At 36.9% G+C, this 19783-nt stretch overlaps 1 protein-coding gene and 1 long non-coding RNA gene across 4 annotated transcripts in view; one reads left to right on the top strand and one right to left on the bottom strand.

Moving 5' to 3' along the window:
* LOC118971978 (uncharacterized) overlaps positions 1-7432 on the top strand; it is a 60629-nt gene extending 53197 nt beyond the window's left edge. For 2 of the 3 annotated variants that reach the window (XR_012124955.1, XR_012124954.1), the window contains exons 6-7: positions 2137-2207; positions 3171-3230. This is a non-coding gene — a long non-coding RNA (uncharacterized lncRNA). Of the gene's footprint in view, positions 1-2136; positions 2208-3170; positions 3231-7301 lie in introns of those variants that run through there. The other variant, XR_012124956.1, reaches the window with a different exon arrangement.
* The window catches only part of FBN2 (fibrillin 2), a 216351-nt gene that overhangs the window by 6995 nt on the left and 189573 nt on the right, over positions 1-19783 (bottom strand). The window contains exons 56-62 of the mRNA XM_073221486.1: positions 10270-10395; positions 8264-8470; positions 7378-7503; positions 5647-5769; positions 4220-4336; positions 3475-3603; positions 1774-1893 (exon numbers count right to left, since the gene is read on the bottom strand). Of these exons, the coding sequence (XP_073077587.1) occupies positions 1774-1893; positions 3475-3603; positions 4220-4336; positions 5647-5769; positions 7378-7503; positions 8264-8470; positions 10270-10395 (948 nt within the window). The remainder of the gene's footprint in view (positions 1-1773; positions 1894-3474; positions 3604-4219; positions 4337-5646; positions 5770-7377; positions 7504-8263; positions 8471-10269; positions 10396-19783) is intronic.

Genomic DNA, 19783 nt, shown 5'->3' with positions numbered 1-19783 from the left:
ACATCTTACTCAGGGTCTGCTGCTTACAGATGCCCATTTTAGCAGAGCAAGCTTGCAAATTAATACGTGAGTTTGGGGAAATATGCTTCTTTATATTTAGTTTGTAACTCACCTTCAAAACCACTTACCTCTCTGTCCTTGGTCTCTCCTGATTAAAGGCACCCTAGCTTCTAGCCTTAGCTGCCCGCTGCTCTGGGGTGACCACTTTGCTAAAGTGAACACTCTTGAGTTCACACAAAGGGGATCTGTGACATACTACATAGCCCTGATTTAAAGTCACACCATATTTGGTGAAAACCTGTGCAGCTATTTTTGCACTAGATATTTATAGATACTCCATATGATCACTTGAGTCCTATTTAGGCTGACACTTAAAATATCAGAGCATCATTATTTTGCCTTAAAGAAGTAATGCAGAGGGCCGTGTTATTTACTAAATAAAGTGGTGGCCTCATGTTTTATAAAGATGATGTAATAGAATTGTTCTGCACTGTTTAAATAGCTATCTAAAAAGTACTGTTCCCTAAATTTTGAAGATTGTGCCTACACTTTACCTCTGTTTGTGAATCAATAAATCAGGGCATAAGGACTTTTGCAGCATTTTTTTTTAATCTATGAGGAGAAAAGAATTTAAGTTGTGAAATTATCTGGATTGGCTGCCTAACTTATCATTTTGATAATCCTTTAACAGTTTGTCCTTCACCTCTGGGTCATTAGTGGTTTTGCTCCCCTCCTGCACCCCTCCTGAGTGGGGCAAAGCACAAGACCACAGCCTAATTGTGAGTTTCCCAGACTTGGCTTCCTTCCTTTGAAATTTATCTTGATTTTCTTCACAATTCACTGAACTGTCATGAGAAATTTCTTTTGAGGAGACCACAAAGGATAAAATCGGATTAATTTACTTAGTGGGGTCGTAACAGTAAAATATTTGAAATACATGTAGGGTAATATAAATCCCTACAGAGGAACCGGAAGCACCCTGCCCTCTCTCTGCAGGCCCATTGCTCTCCTTTCTGCTCTGTTGGTGTCACAGTGAGCCAGGTGCCAGGTCTATGAAGTGCATCCAAATGGAGCCAAGAAATGAGGCATCTGCTCAGTTAGTGGGCTGACTATTCAAGTTGAGAATAACCTTCTTTGACCAATCTCTCCTTAAAGGAGAATTTCCATGCATATTATCCATGCAAGGACCAGAGCTGAGTAACTACACATTTTATTTTATAAACACTTCTGCCCGGAGTTTTCAACAGAATTTTGCAGTAACTAGATACTTATTCTACCTTAAAATACTTGGCCTCCTTTATTAAAACCGTGTGACTGGAAAGCACAGCTGGACGGTCCTCATTAAGTTGATCTGAACTCCTTTAGATTTGCATGAGGGAGGTGGATGGGTAATCCTTCAATCCCAGATCTAAAGATACTAAATTATTGATAAAAAGCCTCTGATCTTGGCAAATGAAGGTGATGATTCTTGACACCAGTCTCAGAAACTTAAGATTACATCCAGCAAAAAATTAAAATGATAAAAGCTCTAGCTGAGTTAACTTTTTAGGTCTTAAGATGACGTTTTTTTAATGGCTATCTTCAAACATACACAAATGTGGAGACTAGTAAAATGGGTCCTCATGCATCAGTCCTCGGTACTGGTTTTTAAGTTCTAGGATTCAAAGTCTACACTGAAATGTCAACCTTCTTGATGTGTTCATTTTACCCAAAGATACTTTAAGGTGAGAAAAGTAGAGCCTCTGTAACACTGTGTGACAAGTGAGTGCTCACCCACACACTGATTCCACTGGTAGTGCTGAATGTACCCTTGAGGGCACCCACATCTGTAGCCTCCCAGTATGTTCTGGCAGCCGTGCTGGCACCGATGGTTTCCATCACACTCATCAACATCTGTAAGAAAAAGCCCAGCAAGGTCTTTATATAATCATCCCTCTACTCTTCTTAAATGCACTCCAAATATAACCTGGGGTAGTTATTACTGGAGGAACAGACAGACACACAAGACACACAGAGAGGTTGTGATTTTTCCAAGTCACATGGTTATTAATTAGTGGTGGTGAGAAGAATGGTTCTAAGAAATCACCTCATTTTTATGCTCTCCACCAATGCTTGAAAAAAACATCTTCATTTCAGCAAATCAACAATAGTGACCACAGATACTGTGCATTTTGGATGAATTACATGCATATGGTATGATTTATTTGGTAAGTAATATAAATATGTTTGCATTCCATATTCCATTAGACTTAAAAGTGACTGACATGTAATCCTCAGTTTTGGTTAGAACCAGCACTACAGAGATACCTGAAAAATATAGTTGTTTTGTACATAAAACATTATTACTATTCAAGATTAATTAGATGTGAATTTTAAGTATTTGAATATGCTATTTTTAGATGTGTTGTTATTACACATTATGGAGTGCTTCTTCACACAAATACAGTCTTTTGGAATGACAGCTAAGGCTTTGAAATCTACCCATAAAGAGTGAAATAAAATCGGTATGTCTAATGGGTGTGTAACAAATTTATGAGGATAATTAATGAATGTATCTTATATGGATGGTCACACGTTGAGCTCACATGGCAAGCAGCTGTATGTTCAGAATACTTTCAAAGTCTCAATGACTTCAAATATAAAATATTAAAATGAAAAATTTTTCTTAGCTGCAAATTAGATACATATAAAAGTCCTATAAATTTAAACATTTTAGAATGTTATCTGTAGAATTCAAAATCATATTTCTAAGATTAAAGAGTGACTAACATCAGTTAAGACGTAAACTGTGATAGTCTAAAAAATGAAAGGGGATGTATATAGTCTCATAAACTCTGGCATGGGTATGTTGTAAAATATACCAATCCTGATACATTTGTCTTATACATAAGCACTTACAATGGAAATACTGAAGAACCATGTAATATTTTATTGACCACAGACAGATTCTTACTTTATTCCCATTTAAATGTTCCCTTGGACTTCATAGGAAATACTTATTGCAGGGAGAGACTTTATAGCACATGCCCATTGTGGAAAAGAGTAAATCGGGAGTCTCGGACCAAATTAAATGGCAATAGCCATCAGTTTTCTCCTCTGCTTTCCGTACATTTCTCCAATTCTCTATAATAACTGGTTCTTTTTCTTACACTTAATTTTTACACATTTAGGTATCATGGAACAAAAGTCTAATTTTTTTCCTGGTATACTCGTACACTACTTTACACCATATGAGGTATGGAATTCTTTTTCAGTTCAATTCTGTTTGGATCAATAATTAGGAAATATGCAGCTATTTAAAAAAGTTATTTTGTTTTATCGCATTCAAGATTTCCTCTGCCCCTAAAAAAAATGACATATGAAAATGAATGAAAATTCTTTCTTTTGAGATGATTGCAATTTCGCTTTCAGTGGCTTGTAAATTAAAATAGTTTGCTGTATTAGGTGAAGGTTGTTTTTAGCAGATAAACTCACCTTCACAGTTCAGTCCAGAAGCGTCGAGAGAGAACCCTCTTTGGCACTCGCAGCTGAAACTTCCAGGGGTGTTCTGACAGATCCCCTTTGCTCCGCAAAGTGAAGGCTGAGAACCACATTCATTGTTGTCTAGTGAAGCATAAGGGAAGACAGTGTCAAGATTCGCCATTACCACATGACTCCAATTTCACTACATGAAGGAAAAAGTGAAGTAGGAAAGCCTAAGCCTTCACTAAGTGAAGACTGCATTTTAGGGAAATGTTTGCCAGAAATCACTATCACAGTCAAGACAAAAGTGAAAAAAACCAAAACAAAACATATTTCCAGAGATTTGAAATTAAAGCATATTTTGGGTTGATGGAGGTCATGGTTTTTGATAAATGGAGGCTGAAAGTCTCTTAATATGTGTCTTCTAACATTAGAAAACAAAGAACACAGCATGTTTAGTAGCATATTTCTAAATTAGTGTTTAATCATATTTTATCTGAACACAATGGTTATATTTAGAATGCAAGCTACAGGCACTGCTGGAATACTACTGTGCACGTGCTTGGACTATATAGGTCTTTTTCCCTTTAGATACTGTTGTGAAAAATAACTATATTATTGGCAACATTTTTAGGCCACTAATTATGAGGGGTTGGTTCTCAATGTAAATGCTGAGTCAGTATTCTACCATTTCAAGTACAGTTTTTATGCATCTGCCAAAAGTTTGCAAAATTTCCCATCTGTAATTTTGTCTTACCAATACAAGCAGTGTGATGCTGTGTGAAACCAGGTGGACATTTACAGGTAAAACCTCCCAGAGTGTTGGCGCAGAGGAACTGGCAGTTGTGCTGTTTGGTTTGACACTCATCGAGGTCTGGAATGAACGAACGAGAATACAATGAACATCAGAGTGGCCCTCGGAGGTGTGAATGCTCTTTCAGGACTATTTTGTTTAGACTCTTGCTGGAAACTTTATTATAGACTTCCATATGCACATGGCAAGTAGTTTCTTTTCACAGACTTAAGCAGCATAAATATTACGGACCATTGTGATAAGCTGGCTAAGGTGATACATAAGTTTTTTAAAATAAGAAATTAAATGAACCATAGTGGTTTCCATGAACTGCTCTTACACTAATATCCAAAAGTTATAATTCTTGCATTCAATGCACAGCTTAGTACATGGCTGGTCACTTATTCCTATAAATGGGGGTTAAATACAAATAAAACAACCTGCAATCTGATGAAGACAGTAGTGTAAATATTGAGTTAGGTTCTCAGGACCCAAATGAAAACACCATCACAAACACAAGATGAAGCAAAAACACATTGTCTATAATTCTAGCCATTAAACAGAATAGATTGTTGGACTAAACTAAGAGACAACTCAAGATGTGATTTTGTTTAGACCAGAACTTGGTATGGGAAAATAGTTGCAAATAAATTTACAAAGCAATATAAGATATAGATGAGACCAATTCATTATTTTAAAGCTTAACACACACACACACACACACACACACACACACACACACACTTTAATTGCACTCATTTACAAACAACATGCAAAATTAAGCTGACTCATGATGGTTCACTAATAGGTCCAAGGGAATAGTACTGCTTGCTATTATTTTATTTTCTGGTGTTTCTTGGGGAAAAAAACTCCATCTTGTTGAAAAGAATCTGTATTTCAAAACTTAATTAGGAATTCCCTCAGTTATTAGTCTCATACTGATAAGGTTTACTATAAAATTGAATGTATCAATATAGTACTGGAGCTATTTTAATTATCTAATGTTAATAATTACTTTTAACCCTACCCATGCAAAAATTTCATATTTACGCATTCATTGCAATTTTCTTCAGTAAATGTAGAATAGGGTAGTTTAGAGAAATCTTAGGTATATAACAAAATAAACATTATTTTAGTAATTTGTTTCAATCTCTATTCCCCCACCCCCAAATTTTACTTTACAATTTGTGTGGTTTGCTTTAAGAGAGAAACTGCCATAACTTGGGATTTAATTCCCTCTGCCTCCTACCATGTATTCTTGCGTAGCATTTTCTATGAATAATAACATGGGCCCTCTGAAGATGCGCTTTAATGAAGGTATGCATGTGACCAGCTAAATTTGAATCTGAAAGAAAGACAAGGGCCACACATGCCTGGGCCTCCTCACTCACCTTTGCACGTCTTTCCGTCTTCTTGCAGGACGTATCCCCGGGGACAGGAGCACTGGTAACTCCCCTCAGTGTTCTTGCAGATGAAGTTGCATGGTTTCGGGGACTGGGAACATTCATCAAGATCTGAGTGAAAATAACGTTAAGAGTCAATTCTTGGTTAAAAGGAACATCCAGCCTCTTTTCTCCCGCTCTGGTCTCACTTTATCTTTTTCTTTTACTCTCCAACTGGACATGGGAAACAGCCAGAGAGAAAAATGATGCATAGAGTAGTTTTCTCCAAGGCAACATACTGGTTGATGTTATAGGTCGATCTGTGACAAATATTATAATATCTGAACAATTGTCTGGGTTCAAGAAAAACCCATTCTATTCTTTAGATGAATGTATGTTGGTTTACAGCTTGAGAATCATAAACTTAAAAGCAAAAGCAAGTTTCTTTAGACACGTGGATATGGCAGAAGTTCTCATAAACCCTCTTAGCTGACACTCCCTCTGAGCACCTGAGGGACCACAGCTTATGCTGGAATCTTCCACTTGCCCCTCCCGATCCAGTCCTCATCCGGGTGCACCCTGCTCTCAGGCCAGGAGGCCGCACTGCAGGGACACCATGCAGAGGCTCTCGTGCTCTCTGTCTTCTGCCTTGTCCTTATTCCCTCAAGTCCCTTCACCTCAAGGTGGGCCTGGGCTGACTGGAGAGGGCTCCTCTCAAGGCAGCCCTTAGCACAGAACTTTTTCCCTGAAGGTTTCAACCACTTCCCACCCCCTCCTTTCTTGGCCCAGCGGTGGCACAGCCCAGCGCACAGCAGTCTCCCTGTGGTTCCCACACACTCTGCCCACACCTTCACAGATGGTCCCTTTATTGAAAACAACCCTCTTAGACTGGCCTCATTTGAATATGCCACCTCTTTTCTGCTAGGACTCTGGAGAGGGAACAGTCTCCATTTCCTCCAGAAAACATATTGACTGATGCCCACAGAATGCAGAAAGCTCGTGATTAATAAACAGCCTGTTCTCTCTTATGCTCCTGCCCAGCCAAGTGAGTTGAATGCTTACTAAGAGTTGGTTTGGTTTTTCTTAGCCTCTTCATGCCAGGTGCACTTGGTATTAAAATAGGTACTTTAATGGAATATCAGGTATGTTGATGAAATATGAAGGAGAAAAACAAGTTTTGTCTTCCATGAAAACTAAGTTGAATGCTTTGGACAGACTCCATTAAGGCAAGCCTGCCTGCCTCCCCAGATGCACAGAATCAGTGTGGGTGAGACAAAAATTAAAGGAGAAATAGAGGTTGTAAAAATGTGGGAGCTTTCTGTACTGAGACTGCTTTGCAAAGGGAAACCTTAGATGATGCTTACTGGTATGTTTTATGCAGAAAACAGCCATGAGGAAAAGTAAGCATTCCCTCTCTCTATGCAAACACACACATTCACAATCAGAAGTCCTTTCCTTTTATCAACAGTATGACAAACATGCATTTGTACATTTTAAGTTGACATAAATGTTGAAAGTATATTTTAGATGGTTTCCTGACTGAACAAACCTTGAGATGACCATTCTGTGTCCCACATTATTGAATACCTGTGATATTAAGAACCACAGTATGAAAGTAATGGCATTATTTAAATAAAGTCTCCATTCTACACCTCCTAACAAAGGTGATCTACCAACAGTAAGTGACCCATAGGAAGCAGGAGCGGGCCAACCCCCAGTCACAGAGACGCCTGGCCGTACCTACGCACGAGGTTCCGCTGATGTCTGTGGTGTAGCCAGCCTTGCAGAAGCATCGGAATGAGCCCATGGTGTTGACGCACTGCCCGTTGGTACACAGGTTTGGCATGACCTTACATTCATCAATGTCTGGGGGCCAAAAAACCCCATGACAAAACCGAACAGAAATTAATACATATGTGAGGATACAACTGGTTGGGAACAGAGAGGAATTAAGGAACTGACATGAGATAACTAACAACCAGCTTCATTATAGTGCTGGACTCTTTCCACGATTCAGGCAAATGGCAACATGGAAGGGGAAGAAAAATAATCTGAGGTGATAAGAGATAGACAAATGAAGGCTAAGGGAAAGCCCTTTTTTTTTTTAAAAAGTCTACTCATTCTGCAATCTAAGTATGCATTATATTGTGGGGATCTAGAAAGCTCCCTCTCTGAAGTTCAACTCATTTGGAATTTGTGATAACGTACTATGGATTGGCCTCAAAGTCACTCTTGCATTAGACACCATGAAGAAAGGGTGTCATAGCATTTCTCAATGGGATCGAGATTCTGTGTACTAATAGAGGAAAATGGTCTTTTCCAGGACGTTAGTATATTATTGACCCATACAAAAAAAAATGGAAACAGAGTAACAGTGGGTCAGAGGCTAGAATTATCTTCAAAGTCAAAGCCTTTAGATATAAACTTCTTAAATGAGGCAGGGCATCTGGGTAAAAAAAAAAAGGAAACCACTAAATTATGTGACTTTCTGGTTTTCAAACAGAATGAGTTTCTCCGCACACTCAAATAAGCAACACTTACTTAAAGCAAGGATCGTTTGAAGATTACAAGCATGAATTAATGTTCACTGTACTGATAATATGCATGGAATCCCTCAACTCCTTACCTCTTCCATCAGTGGTGTATCCTGGGCCATGAGGGCAGATCTTTTTGTACTGGGCAGTTCCAGGAAGCGGGCAAAGCTCACACTGGTGACCCCAGCCTCGCCCCCCATCACAGCAGCATTCTGACTTTGTGACAAGGTTGCGGCTGCTGGATGCCATCTGACACATTGTCTGCAGTACCTCGGCAAAGCAGAGTCCCTGTCGATTGTCTGCAATGACAGTGTAAGCTCATAAGCATCGAAGGGGTGGAAGTGACACTTCATTTCCTGAGCTTCAAATTAAACAGGACGATCATTGTTTTCCTTCATAGCAGTAATTTTGTAAAAGGTAAATAGTCTTTTAAAAGAATGATCACAGTGCTTAAAACAGCTTAATGATTAAGTCTGGTTGTAGATTAAGTTCACAGAAAGCTCTTTCACTATAGACCGTTTATAAAATTGAACAGAAGTGGTACTATACTTAATTGATTTATTTTTTCTTCTTCAATCCATCAGTGACTAAATGATAGTAAAGTCTCATTCCTGTAGAATCCAACTAAAAGGAAAATCAAATTGTTTTTCTTTATATAAGCAAATGAGTATCAGGATTTGTTGGGTTTTTTTAAAACACAAAATTGCTTATGGTTGTTGAAAAAGGAAGAAATGACTTAAAAATTCAACAATAACAGTTGGTTAAACACATTTTAGTTCAAGCATTTGATGGGATAATATGCAATTATATAAAACACCTGTAGTTCCAGCAAGCACCAAGAATTGGATAATTGCTATTATTTAAAAATCAACAGCAGTGTAGTCCAATAGAAATATAAATGGGAGCCTCATATGTAATTCAAATTTTTCTAGTGACCAAATGAAAAAAGGAAAAGGAAACAGGTGAAATTAATTTTAATGACATGTTCTATTTCAAGATACACTGGAGTTCAAAGTGTAAAAAATAATACAAAATATCCCATTAATAATTTTTATACTGATAACAGGTTGAAATAATATTTTTCATATATTGGACTAAATACAACGTATCATTAAAATTAATTTCGGGATTTGTTTTTGAAAAGCAAATTCTAGACTGTTACAGTCATATTCAGTCTAATCTACTTTTTCTACATCTAAAAGTCTATTCAAACATTTAGATTAAGTACATATGTTTTCAGTATAAATAAAGGAGTTTCTCTAATGTAAACAGGCAAAGAAATCTTTTAATATTGTTTTATGAGCCATCAAGGTGAAACTATCAATAATATGCACAGAAAAGTACACTTTCTCATCTTTTCTATTTCCAAAAGATTGCTAGTTAGTAAAGTTCTAGATTGGAGATGATAATAAAATATATTTTCTTAACTAGCAATTTCCTAGGATTTGAAGCAGGTGACACCGTTCTGAGAAAAATCCGATATGGCTGAAACATGTTTTACTCCAGGTCAAGGGACTGGTGCTCTGCTCTTGCATCCCTGCTCGCCTTACACTTCACTACTCCCCACTTCCATACCTGCTTGTAATGAACTAGAAAGGTTTATAATGTGTGCATATTAGCATTAAAATACAACAGGCCAGAGACTTAAATTTCCCACAAAAATATTTTGTAAAACATTTTTCTGTGCCATAAAATAAAAATTAACCTTCACTGCATTTTTGAAATGTGGCATTTAATTTAATATATTAATGCAGCAGAGCTTACCTCACATAGCAAATATTTTCTTTTGGAATTAAATCATCCCCTGATGTAAGTCTTACTAAAGTCACATTTTCCATAGAGCTTAATTAATCTTAATTTTGGGAAGACTATTTAAGGTAGTTATTTATATTACCTTACCCACAGACGTGCATATAACACACACGGACAAATACGTCATTTTAATAGATGTGTACCTTTAGGAAGAGGTAGGTGGATTACTCAGATTGGGGGATTTTTTAGCAGACAGGGATATATATGTAGGGCTATTCTGTGACAATATTATAAAACAGAAATTTAAAAAATTGAAGAAGTAAATCATACTTGTATATCAACTCACCAAGGCATTCAGTGCCTGAGGAACTTGACTGAAATCCTTCATTACACTCGCACCTATAGCTCCCAATAGTGTTAACACAACGCCCGTTTTCACAGATTCCTGGCTTGGTCCTGCATTCATTTTCATCTTTAGAAAAACAAATAATATAAATACTGAGATTATAAAATTATAATTTAGGAATTGTTTTTGAGTGGGTCATATCTTATTTAAAACTTCTTCACCAAAATACTAATATGGGGGGTAAAAACTAGGCATGTGTGGATATGATTTATTTTCAACTTTACCTCATCCTTCCTGGTGGATTCTTTCTTAACAAGGTGTTTTTTTCTTTCTTTTCTCTCTCCATTTGCATTGTGGTATTTGATGGAGAATTGGAAAATTGGCCTCCAGAAAGGATAAACTTGCTCCAAGACACTAGACATGGAGGGGAAGAACTCAGGGGGAAGAGGATGCCAGTTTTTGGGATATGAGAGAGAGGCTGAGGGCAGATGGGTGGTAGGTGTGAGGGAGGAGTAGAGAGTAGGGTAAAGGCCACACAGGCCAGCCACACACCTAGACTGGCCTTGAGTACAATCACAGGAGCATGTGATGTGTGAAGGTGGTTAATGGGAGAAGGAATTTAAATAGTACTGTTGTTTTGGTTGGTGACAAATCTAATCAGAGCAAGATTATTTTATGAAAGTTCTCTACATCCTTACTGAGTTTGATATTTTGTAAATTTTGAGATTTTCTTTTGAAGCTATGTTGTTAGGAGCATTAGAGAGCTCATGACAAATCTTTTTATACTTTTTAATTTTTTAATCTTTAATTTGTTGATGGCTATGTTGCATATGCTTTCTTTTTATCCACATATGCTTAGAATATCTTATTCCATCTTTTTATTTTCAATTTCTCTCACATTTTTATTTGGCACATTTCTTGTAGAAAGCACCAAGCTGGAGTTAAAAAGAATTTCTAAAGTACATACCTCTTAACCAGCAGTTTAACCTATTTATATCAATTGTGATTACTGATATGTTGGGATTCTTGACTGCCATTTTATATTGTTCTGTATTTAAAATGCTTTTGCTCCCTTCTCTCAATATTTACTAAATCAGTCTAGTTTCCCGTGCCCTCCTCTTATCCCCAGCTCACATTTAGGTTATAATCTTCTTTCTCTTCTACTGGCAACCATGAAACAACTTCACCACATGCTCTTAATGGATGCTTGCCTATTCATGCCAAGACCTATCTGTTTCAAAAGCTTCTGGCCGTAATAGGTGCCTTGGCATGAGTTACTTCTTTTCACTCACCACTGTGCCACCTGCTGTGTCGATGCCATCTAGAAATTTTGGTTTGTTACCTATTTTTATGTATTATCAGAATCTATTTAAACCAAGTAATGAGGTTTACGGGCTTCTTGGCTCACCATTGTTTCATGTATCTACTACTTTCCCTTGATTTAAAAAAATGTATGGGAGTACACAGTTTGGTAATCATTTCAGAGAGGCTAAAATACAGTTCTGACAATGTCATATTTTTGTTTGGTTTCTCACTAGACTGTAGAATTTCAGTTCAAATATTTCCCTTAGAATATTTTTGAAAATATTGCTACATTGCTTACTTTTACCTGCTGTTACTGTTCATTTGCAGAAAATCTGTTTTTTCTCTCTGGAAGCTTAAAGGATTTTCACTTTGCTCTTAGTGTTCTGAGATTCACTGTGATATATCTTGGTAATAACATATCTTTTTCTGTTTTAGGGGAAAAATTACAGAAACTTTATATATAAAAGTATTGAGGTATTTTTAAAAACTGTATAGTGTCTTATTTTTAGAATGTGAGGGTTCAAGGTTTGACTTTTGATCTAACCCTATTCCTAATGCTGTTCAGCTTTATTCTGATTTGTATTCTAGTTTGAATTATTTTTTTCAAGAAGAGCTCTTGCTGGATATACGAATGAGTTCTTCTCAATATATATGATATATATAACATAGCTTTTATACTTGAAAGATAACTAGATGTGTCTCAAAATCTTAGATTACTTTTGCTTTACTCTATTAGCATGGAGAATTACTGAGAGAACATGAAAAATAGTAGCCTGATATTTTTCTACCTTGTGTAGTTATTTTCTTTTTCTGCCTGGTTGCTGGCAGCCGACCTGTTTTTTCTCTTTCTCTTGAAATTTGTAGGTGTGCCTTGGTTTGATGTTACACCCCGTTTGAAATTTTGACTTCCAGCATTCCACTTTCTATCCTTTGGCAATTTCTGGGTCACATCAGGATTGCCAATTACTGACCATTCCGTGTCCATCACTCTTTCCTACACTCACTCCACTAGACCTGCTCAGCGCCTCCCCCAGTGCGGCATGACAGGCTGCAGACAGCACACAGACAGGACACGTCTCACTTTAATTCATGACCCAAATCTCATATGGGCACTACTACCCCCTTGACAATCCTATACACATCCTAGTGGGTCTACACACCCATGTTCTAAAATGCCTACTACACAGGAAGAACTTCATGTCTCTGCTACGGGCCTCCTGTCTGCACTTCACTTTTGACCTTCCATTTTTGCAGTGGATGAAGGTTCTCTGGTTTTTCTCAGAAGCCAGTCCTTTTGCTCATATGCTGGACTGCCTTCCAAGATTTCACAATTCTCCTTTTCAACGAATCATTCCCTCAGTCTATATTTTCTAATGACTGCCAATCTCTCTTAATAACATATTACCTTCCAGTTACTACTATATTTTTGTTCCCCTTCAGGGAACAAAAATATTTCTTCCTCCCTTCTTCCCTTCCTTCCCCTTTCCCTTTCCTTGTTTCTGACTCTTATTTTTATGTCCAGTTTTATTTATTGAGGTAAAATTAACAAGTAAGATTGTAAGATATTTACAGAGTACAAGGTGATGACTTGATATACAGATACACTGAAAAGATTCCTTCTGTGGAGCTAATGAACACATCAAACCCCTCATATATTCACTTTTTTTTTTGGGTGAGAATATTTAGGTGATATTCTCTTGTCAAATTTCAATTATATGATTCAGTGTTATCAACTATAGTCACCATGTTATACGTTAGATTCTCTGTCCTTATTCATCTTATAACTACAAGTTTGTACCCTTTTACCAACCTTTCGCTATTTCCCCCACTCCACAGCCCCTGGCAAACATTTTTCTACTGTTTCTGTGAGTTTTTTTTTTTTTAAGATTTCACATGTATTACCATGCAGTATATGTTTTTCTGTGACTGGCTCATTTCACTTACTATAATGTCCCTCAGATTCATCAATGCCATTACAAATGATGATTTCCTTCTTTTCAAAGGCTGAATATTAATCCACTATATACCTGCATCTACAGATCTATCATCTGTCTATATCGCATTTTCTTGATCTATTTATCCACTGACAGACACTTAGCATAGTCTCCATACCTTGGCTTCTGTGAATAATGCTGTGATGAACATGGAAGTACAGACATGTTTTTCAGATAATGTTTTTGTTTCCTTTAGATATATACAGAGAAATGGGATTGCTGGATCCTATGGGAGTTTTGCTTTTAATCTGAGGCAAACCTCCATGCTCCATGTATAGTGGTTGCACCAGTTTACAGTCCTACTGACAGTGTACAAGGGTATGGTGTACAAATATTCCCTTTTCTCCACATCCTTGTCAACATCTGTTATCTCTTGTCTTTTTTGACAATAGCCATTGTAACAGGTGTTGAGGTTGATTTCATTGTGGTTTTAATTTTCATTTCCCTGATGATTAGTGATTTAAGTGATTTCAGGTACATGTTAGCCATCTGTATGTCCTCTTTGGAAAAATGTCTTTTTAGGTCTCTTTTTAAATCAGATTGGGTTGTTTTTGTGATGAGTTGTAGAGTTCCTTGTATATTTTGGATATTAACCTCTTGAAATGCAGTTTGCAAATATTCTCTCCCATTTCACAGGGTGCTTCTCATTTTGCTGATGATTTCCTTTATTGAACAGAAGCTTCTTGGTTTAAGTATTGTCACTTCTTTATTTTACTTTTGGTGTCAAAACCAGAAAATCATTGCCAAGACCAATGTCAAGGAATTTACCCCTATGTTTTCTTCTAGGCATTTTATGATTTCAGATCTTTCATTCAAGTTATTAGTCCATTTTGAGTTGATTTTTGTATATGGTTTAAGATAGGGGTCCAATCTCATTCTTTTACATGGGACTGTCCAGTTTTCCCAACAACATTTATTGAAGAGACTGTCCTTCCCCTGTTGTTATTCATGGCTCCTTTGTCAGAATTTAACTGATAATTATACACACCTGGGTTTACTCCTGGGCTTTCTCTTCTGTTCTATTGATCTGTGTGTCTTTTTATGCTAATACCATACTATTTTGATTACTATAATTTTATGGTATAATTTGAAATTAGGAAGTATGATTTGTTCTTTTTTCTCCAGATTGCTTTTGTTATTTCTCAAGGTTGTTTTCTCAAGATTTGTCTTGTGGTTCCATACAAATTCTCAGAAAGAATGATGTATGGTTACTGTCTCCAATTCCTCACCTCTGATTCTTTTTCTTAACCCATGTGTGCTTTGCCTACACAGAAACTATTCCTGATGAGGCCACCAAATCTAATTATTACTTCACTGTCTATATCTTACTCTACATGGCAGCAGCACGGTGCATAAGTGACTCCTATCTAACTCCTTGAATAATCCATTCTTTTAACTCACACAATTCCACACTGACCTGGAACTTCCTATCTTGCTAGCTTCCGAATCTAGCAATTTTAGTCTCCTAAATATTTTAATCACTTTGAATTCTGGGGTGGCCAGAGCTCAGTCACTCCTTGTTCTGCTCTCTATGTTTCCTCTCTGTGTTCTTACTGAATCCTATGATTTTTTTTTTAAACACCCACCTATTTGCTAGAAATTTATAGCTATGCCTCATAAATATATCTGCCTGCTTGATGTTACCAGTTGGGAAGCTAATGCACATCTGACCGTTAACATGCTCAAAACAATTTCTATTGTTCTGTACCCCCAACCACACCTGTTTCTTCCAGTCTTTTCCATATTAATAGTAGCATCATCCAATCACTTATTCATGTAAAAATCTTAGGACTCATCTTTTATACCTCTCTTCCTTCATCCACCACATACAGTCAGTCCATCAGCAAATACTGTGGGGTATCTCCAAAGTATATTCTGAATTTTTCCATTGAACCGCACTTCTACAGTGCTGTGACCTTTATCCGTGCTCCCCTCATCTCTCATCTGGGTGAGTAAAACATCCACCTAAATGAGCCCTGCTTCTTCTCCTATTCCCTTGCAAATACATTATCTACAAGGCAACCAGAGATTTAAAACAAATAAACTGGACCATAAAAACAACTAACATAATTGAATTTACTATATGCCAAGCACTGTTCTAAGGGGTTGACATGAATTTAGAGGTTTAATTCTCCCAAGAATCCTATGAGGTAAGTATTCTCACAGTTCCCATTTGTTTTTAGGTGAGAAATTTGAGGCACATAGTGAGGCCAGCTTGCCCAAAGTCACAGAGCTGGTAGGTAAGAAATCACATTTCTCATACCCATCAGCCACACTCTGAATCCCTCTGCCATGATGTGCTTAGCACAGACCCAAACTCTTTGCCATGGCCCACTGTGCCCTGGCCCACCTTTGGATCTCATTTCAAGCCACTTGGCCTGCTCAGACCCCAGCCCCTGAGGTTTCTGCTTTTGGGGTGTTTGCTCATATTGCTTTTTCCCTATTTTTCATTTCGAGGTTCCAGCTCTCAGGTCACCTCACTGGAGAACCCTTCCTTGAACGTGTGTCCCAAAGAAGCCACCATTCAATAACTAATATTGCATTCTCTTAAGAAGACTTACCACTTCATGAAATTCTCACGTTGATCATTTTGTTATTTGTTGGATGTCTGTTTTCTCCCTGACCAGAACATAACATGGGAGCAGGGCTGCAGGAGGCAAGAGGGAAACTTGTCCTTCTTAGTTCATTCTGGTATTCCAAGAACCACAAACAAAGCAGGGGTTCAATAAATTAATAAATCAATGCTCTGTAACACTTTTTCATGAGGCAACGGGCTCTTGTAACATTCAGATATAAGTATTTTCCACAAGATTTTCCTTCACAAATACTCAAATAAGTTTCAATTTCTTTCTTTCCAGCTTCCTCTTTTTCCAGGATTTAAGCATGTATTTGGATTTCTTGTCTTCCGCCTCAATCATCTTCCTATTAATCAGTTCCATATCCACATTTCTGATTGTTTGCATCCCTGTCTACTTGTTTTGTGCTTCTGATGTGGCTTTAACATCTGCAATCATTTTTTTCGCCCTGAGTTCTGCTAAATCATTACCTTTTGGTATTGTTTTATCTTCATGTTCAGCCTCTTCCATCTATTTGAATTTTTCTTTAATGGCATCTCTTAGAGATTACCAAAACTAATTTCTAAGCTCTCCTTCTGTTCCTGAGGTGTTTTCATCTATTGTCTAATTTCCTTTCTTCTTTTCTCCCCAGTTGGTATACATTTGTTGCAGTCTTGTGTAATTATTCATCTTTGATTTTCTTCAAGTTCAGCTACTTGGTGAAAAACAGTGAATCATGTCACCAGTGCTGAACCGGGCACAGGCTACAGTTTCGATTCACACTTATTGTAAGAACATTTTCTGGCTATATTGGTTATGTTCTCTGCCTAGGGCACGTGCACCCAAGATTTCAGGTAGTTTAAGAGGTCCGTGTGGTTCTGAGGGAAGCTCTTTAAGTCTTAGCATGTCACTGTGTTTTCTCTTTCACATCTACATTTCTTGACACAACAGTGTGGAAGTGCACTGGGCATCCACAAAACCATTTCCTATTTCTTATTTGCCTGTGGCCCCAATCTTCTGATCAAAGATCATTGGATGAACTTTTAAAACTGGGGCAGTTACTGAGAAAGACCTGCATTCCACCAAAGTCTAAAGAATATACCACTGAACGTTTTCTGTGTTTTTGTTTGAAATTTTTTATTTTTTGAAAGATACTCTTCAGAGTCTGTAGTTATGACCCCCCCTCTTCACTTAAATTAAGACAAATATTCTCCCTCCTCTGCCGTATTTCTAAAATCTTCATGGGGTGGAAGTGAGATGACACATTTTTATTGCATCATCTTTAAAACAAAGCTTTTAATATGAAATGTCAGTGGATTCCAAAAAAGTATTCTGATGGCATTTTCATTAAAATTTAACCATCTTGGTGAATTTTTTTCTGTTGGATTTTTCTATTCATTCATTAAAAAATAATTACTAGGGCATAATATATTGCATAAATTGACTATGTCTGATTCAGTTTATAATTTTCTGTAGAGGTTTTCAATATCCTTAATAACTTCAATTTTTAGCCTGTAATATTTTCAGTTTCTACTGCACTTGACATATTTTGGGTAAGTTTGTTGGACTCCCAATTTCATTGTACTCAGCACTTAAATGATTTTTTTGTGGCTTTATCTTTCACTCTGACATTTTTAAACAATTTTTATTTATAATATTTTGGCTGTTTATTATGGAATTTCTAATTCTAAAAGCGTGTCTGAGTAAAACTTCTCTACAAAGAGTTTTCTGATGACTGAAAAAGTTTTGTAGAAATTTCAGTTATCCGCATGGTATCATGAGAAGCTTGAGGATCAGAAAAGTTTTCAAAACTATCTTTTACAGTGTCTTTCAACAGTGAAAATATTTAGATTTATAATGCTCCCCTGGGTCTTGTCTTTGAAAAACTAAGTTGGTAGGGTCATAAATATTATTAGAGCTAGAAACACCCTTCTCTTCTTTCCACCCAAATCATAGATTCTCAGTCTATAGAGGAGGAAACTGAGGCAAAGAGAATTAAGTCACTTTCAAGACATGCAGTTCAGTGGTGGCAGATTCAGGACCAGAAACCTGAGTTCTTAAGTTGACCACAATGCCTACCACCTCTTCCCAGGAAACACATATAAAGTTCAGCTAGTTACAAAGATAAGAAACTTTCATACAAGTCTAAGTATTTTAGCCAGATGAAATTAAAATGTATGTACATATTCAAATAAAATAAAGAGAAATAAATGAAAATGGATCTCATGTACAGTAAGTAGGCAGGATGGTTAAGGGTGTCTTCCATACATTTTGTTTCTACCCTTCATATTTGTTAGCATTTGCCCTGTGCAAGGTTTTGAGAAACACATATTATTCTATAAACATGACATTAGAAATCTAGGTTTATCTTCTGCATTTTCAGATCTTGGGAGAATAGTGTTTTTGAAAGAATCACTGTGTAACCAAACTGATGTAATCTATTTTTAACTTGATTAAGTAGTATATTTTGAAAGAAATATATAATAGATTAATATAAACTAGGAAATCTGGTTATAGTCTGAGGAGTTGTTGCAGACACTTAAAAACTAGTCTTATATTGCTCATGGAATTCAGGAATTCACTTTTGTAAAATACTAAAATAGCAGATAAGGTTGACTCCACTTCAGACCAGTGACCTCTAATCTCAGTATCTTCCCTGGAGATAATTCCTTCTATGAATTGGAGTTTACCTTTTTAAATCTTTTCTTATTTTTGTTCTTGCTTGCATATATACCCACAGAAAACTTAGGGTATTATTTACAATTTTAAAATGTAACATATTGTATACATTGCTCTATAACTATAACCTTTGAGTTCTTTCCACTTCAATACATATACACTTACATATTATTCCTTTTAACTACTTAATATTTCATAGCTTTGATGTGCCACATTTATTTCAATACCCTCATGTGACAGGCATTTAAGTTGTTTATTTATTTATTTTTTTGATGATTGCTACAAACAAGGCTGTGGCAGACAACTTTGTATTTCTCTTCCTGAGGTAGATTCATTTTCAAAAACAGCCCTTATTAATTTACTTGCTATAAAGTTTGCATGTTTTAAGTGTACAATGACTTTTTACTAAATTGGAATCATAGTTATCCCACAATCCAGTTAGGATGTTTCCATCTCCCACAGGGATCCCTACTGTCCCTTGCAGCCACTCTCCATTCCAACTCCTAGAACTAGGCCATCACTAATAGATTCATTTTTAAGAAACTGTACTCTTATTTTTTTTAAATGTGAAATTACTGATCTTCAACTATTCCTCAAACATTACCCATATTTTTCTAGGTATTAGAGATTAGAAATGGAGCAACAGATTCTTAATTAAGGATGTGGAGCCACCTTATCTTGAGGAGGAGGAAGACTATAGTGGGCTGCAGTATGCCAGGTGACAACATGGGGGAAAATGTGCTGAGGGGAGGGACAAGGTGGTCATGACCAGCTCTCATGGCACGAGACTTTGGCATGCATCATGAAATCGTAATGGCTTAAACTCCTGAAGTCACCTTGGAGATCCAGCCCTACTTCTTCTCTTTAGGGATGACTCATGTTTACAATTATGGCCAAGTCACAGAGATACCTAGCCTGCAATAGGGTTCTGGAGTTATCTGCCTTCATGCTCTCCTCATTCATGGGGTGACACAAAAATGG

Source organism: Manis javanica, chromosome 14 (assembly GCF_040802235.1).
Source record: "Manis javanica isolate MJ-LG chromosome 14, MJ_LKY, whole genome shotgun sequence".
NCBI lineage: Eukaryota > Metazoa > Chordata > Mammalia > Pholidota > Manidae > Manis > Manis javanica.
Note: the sequence above shows the minus strand (reverse complement) of the source record. Positions and strands in the feature narration are given on the sequence as shown.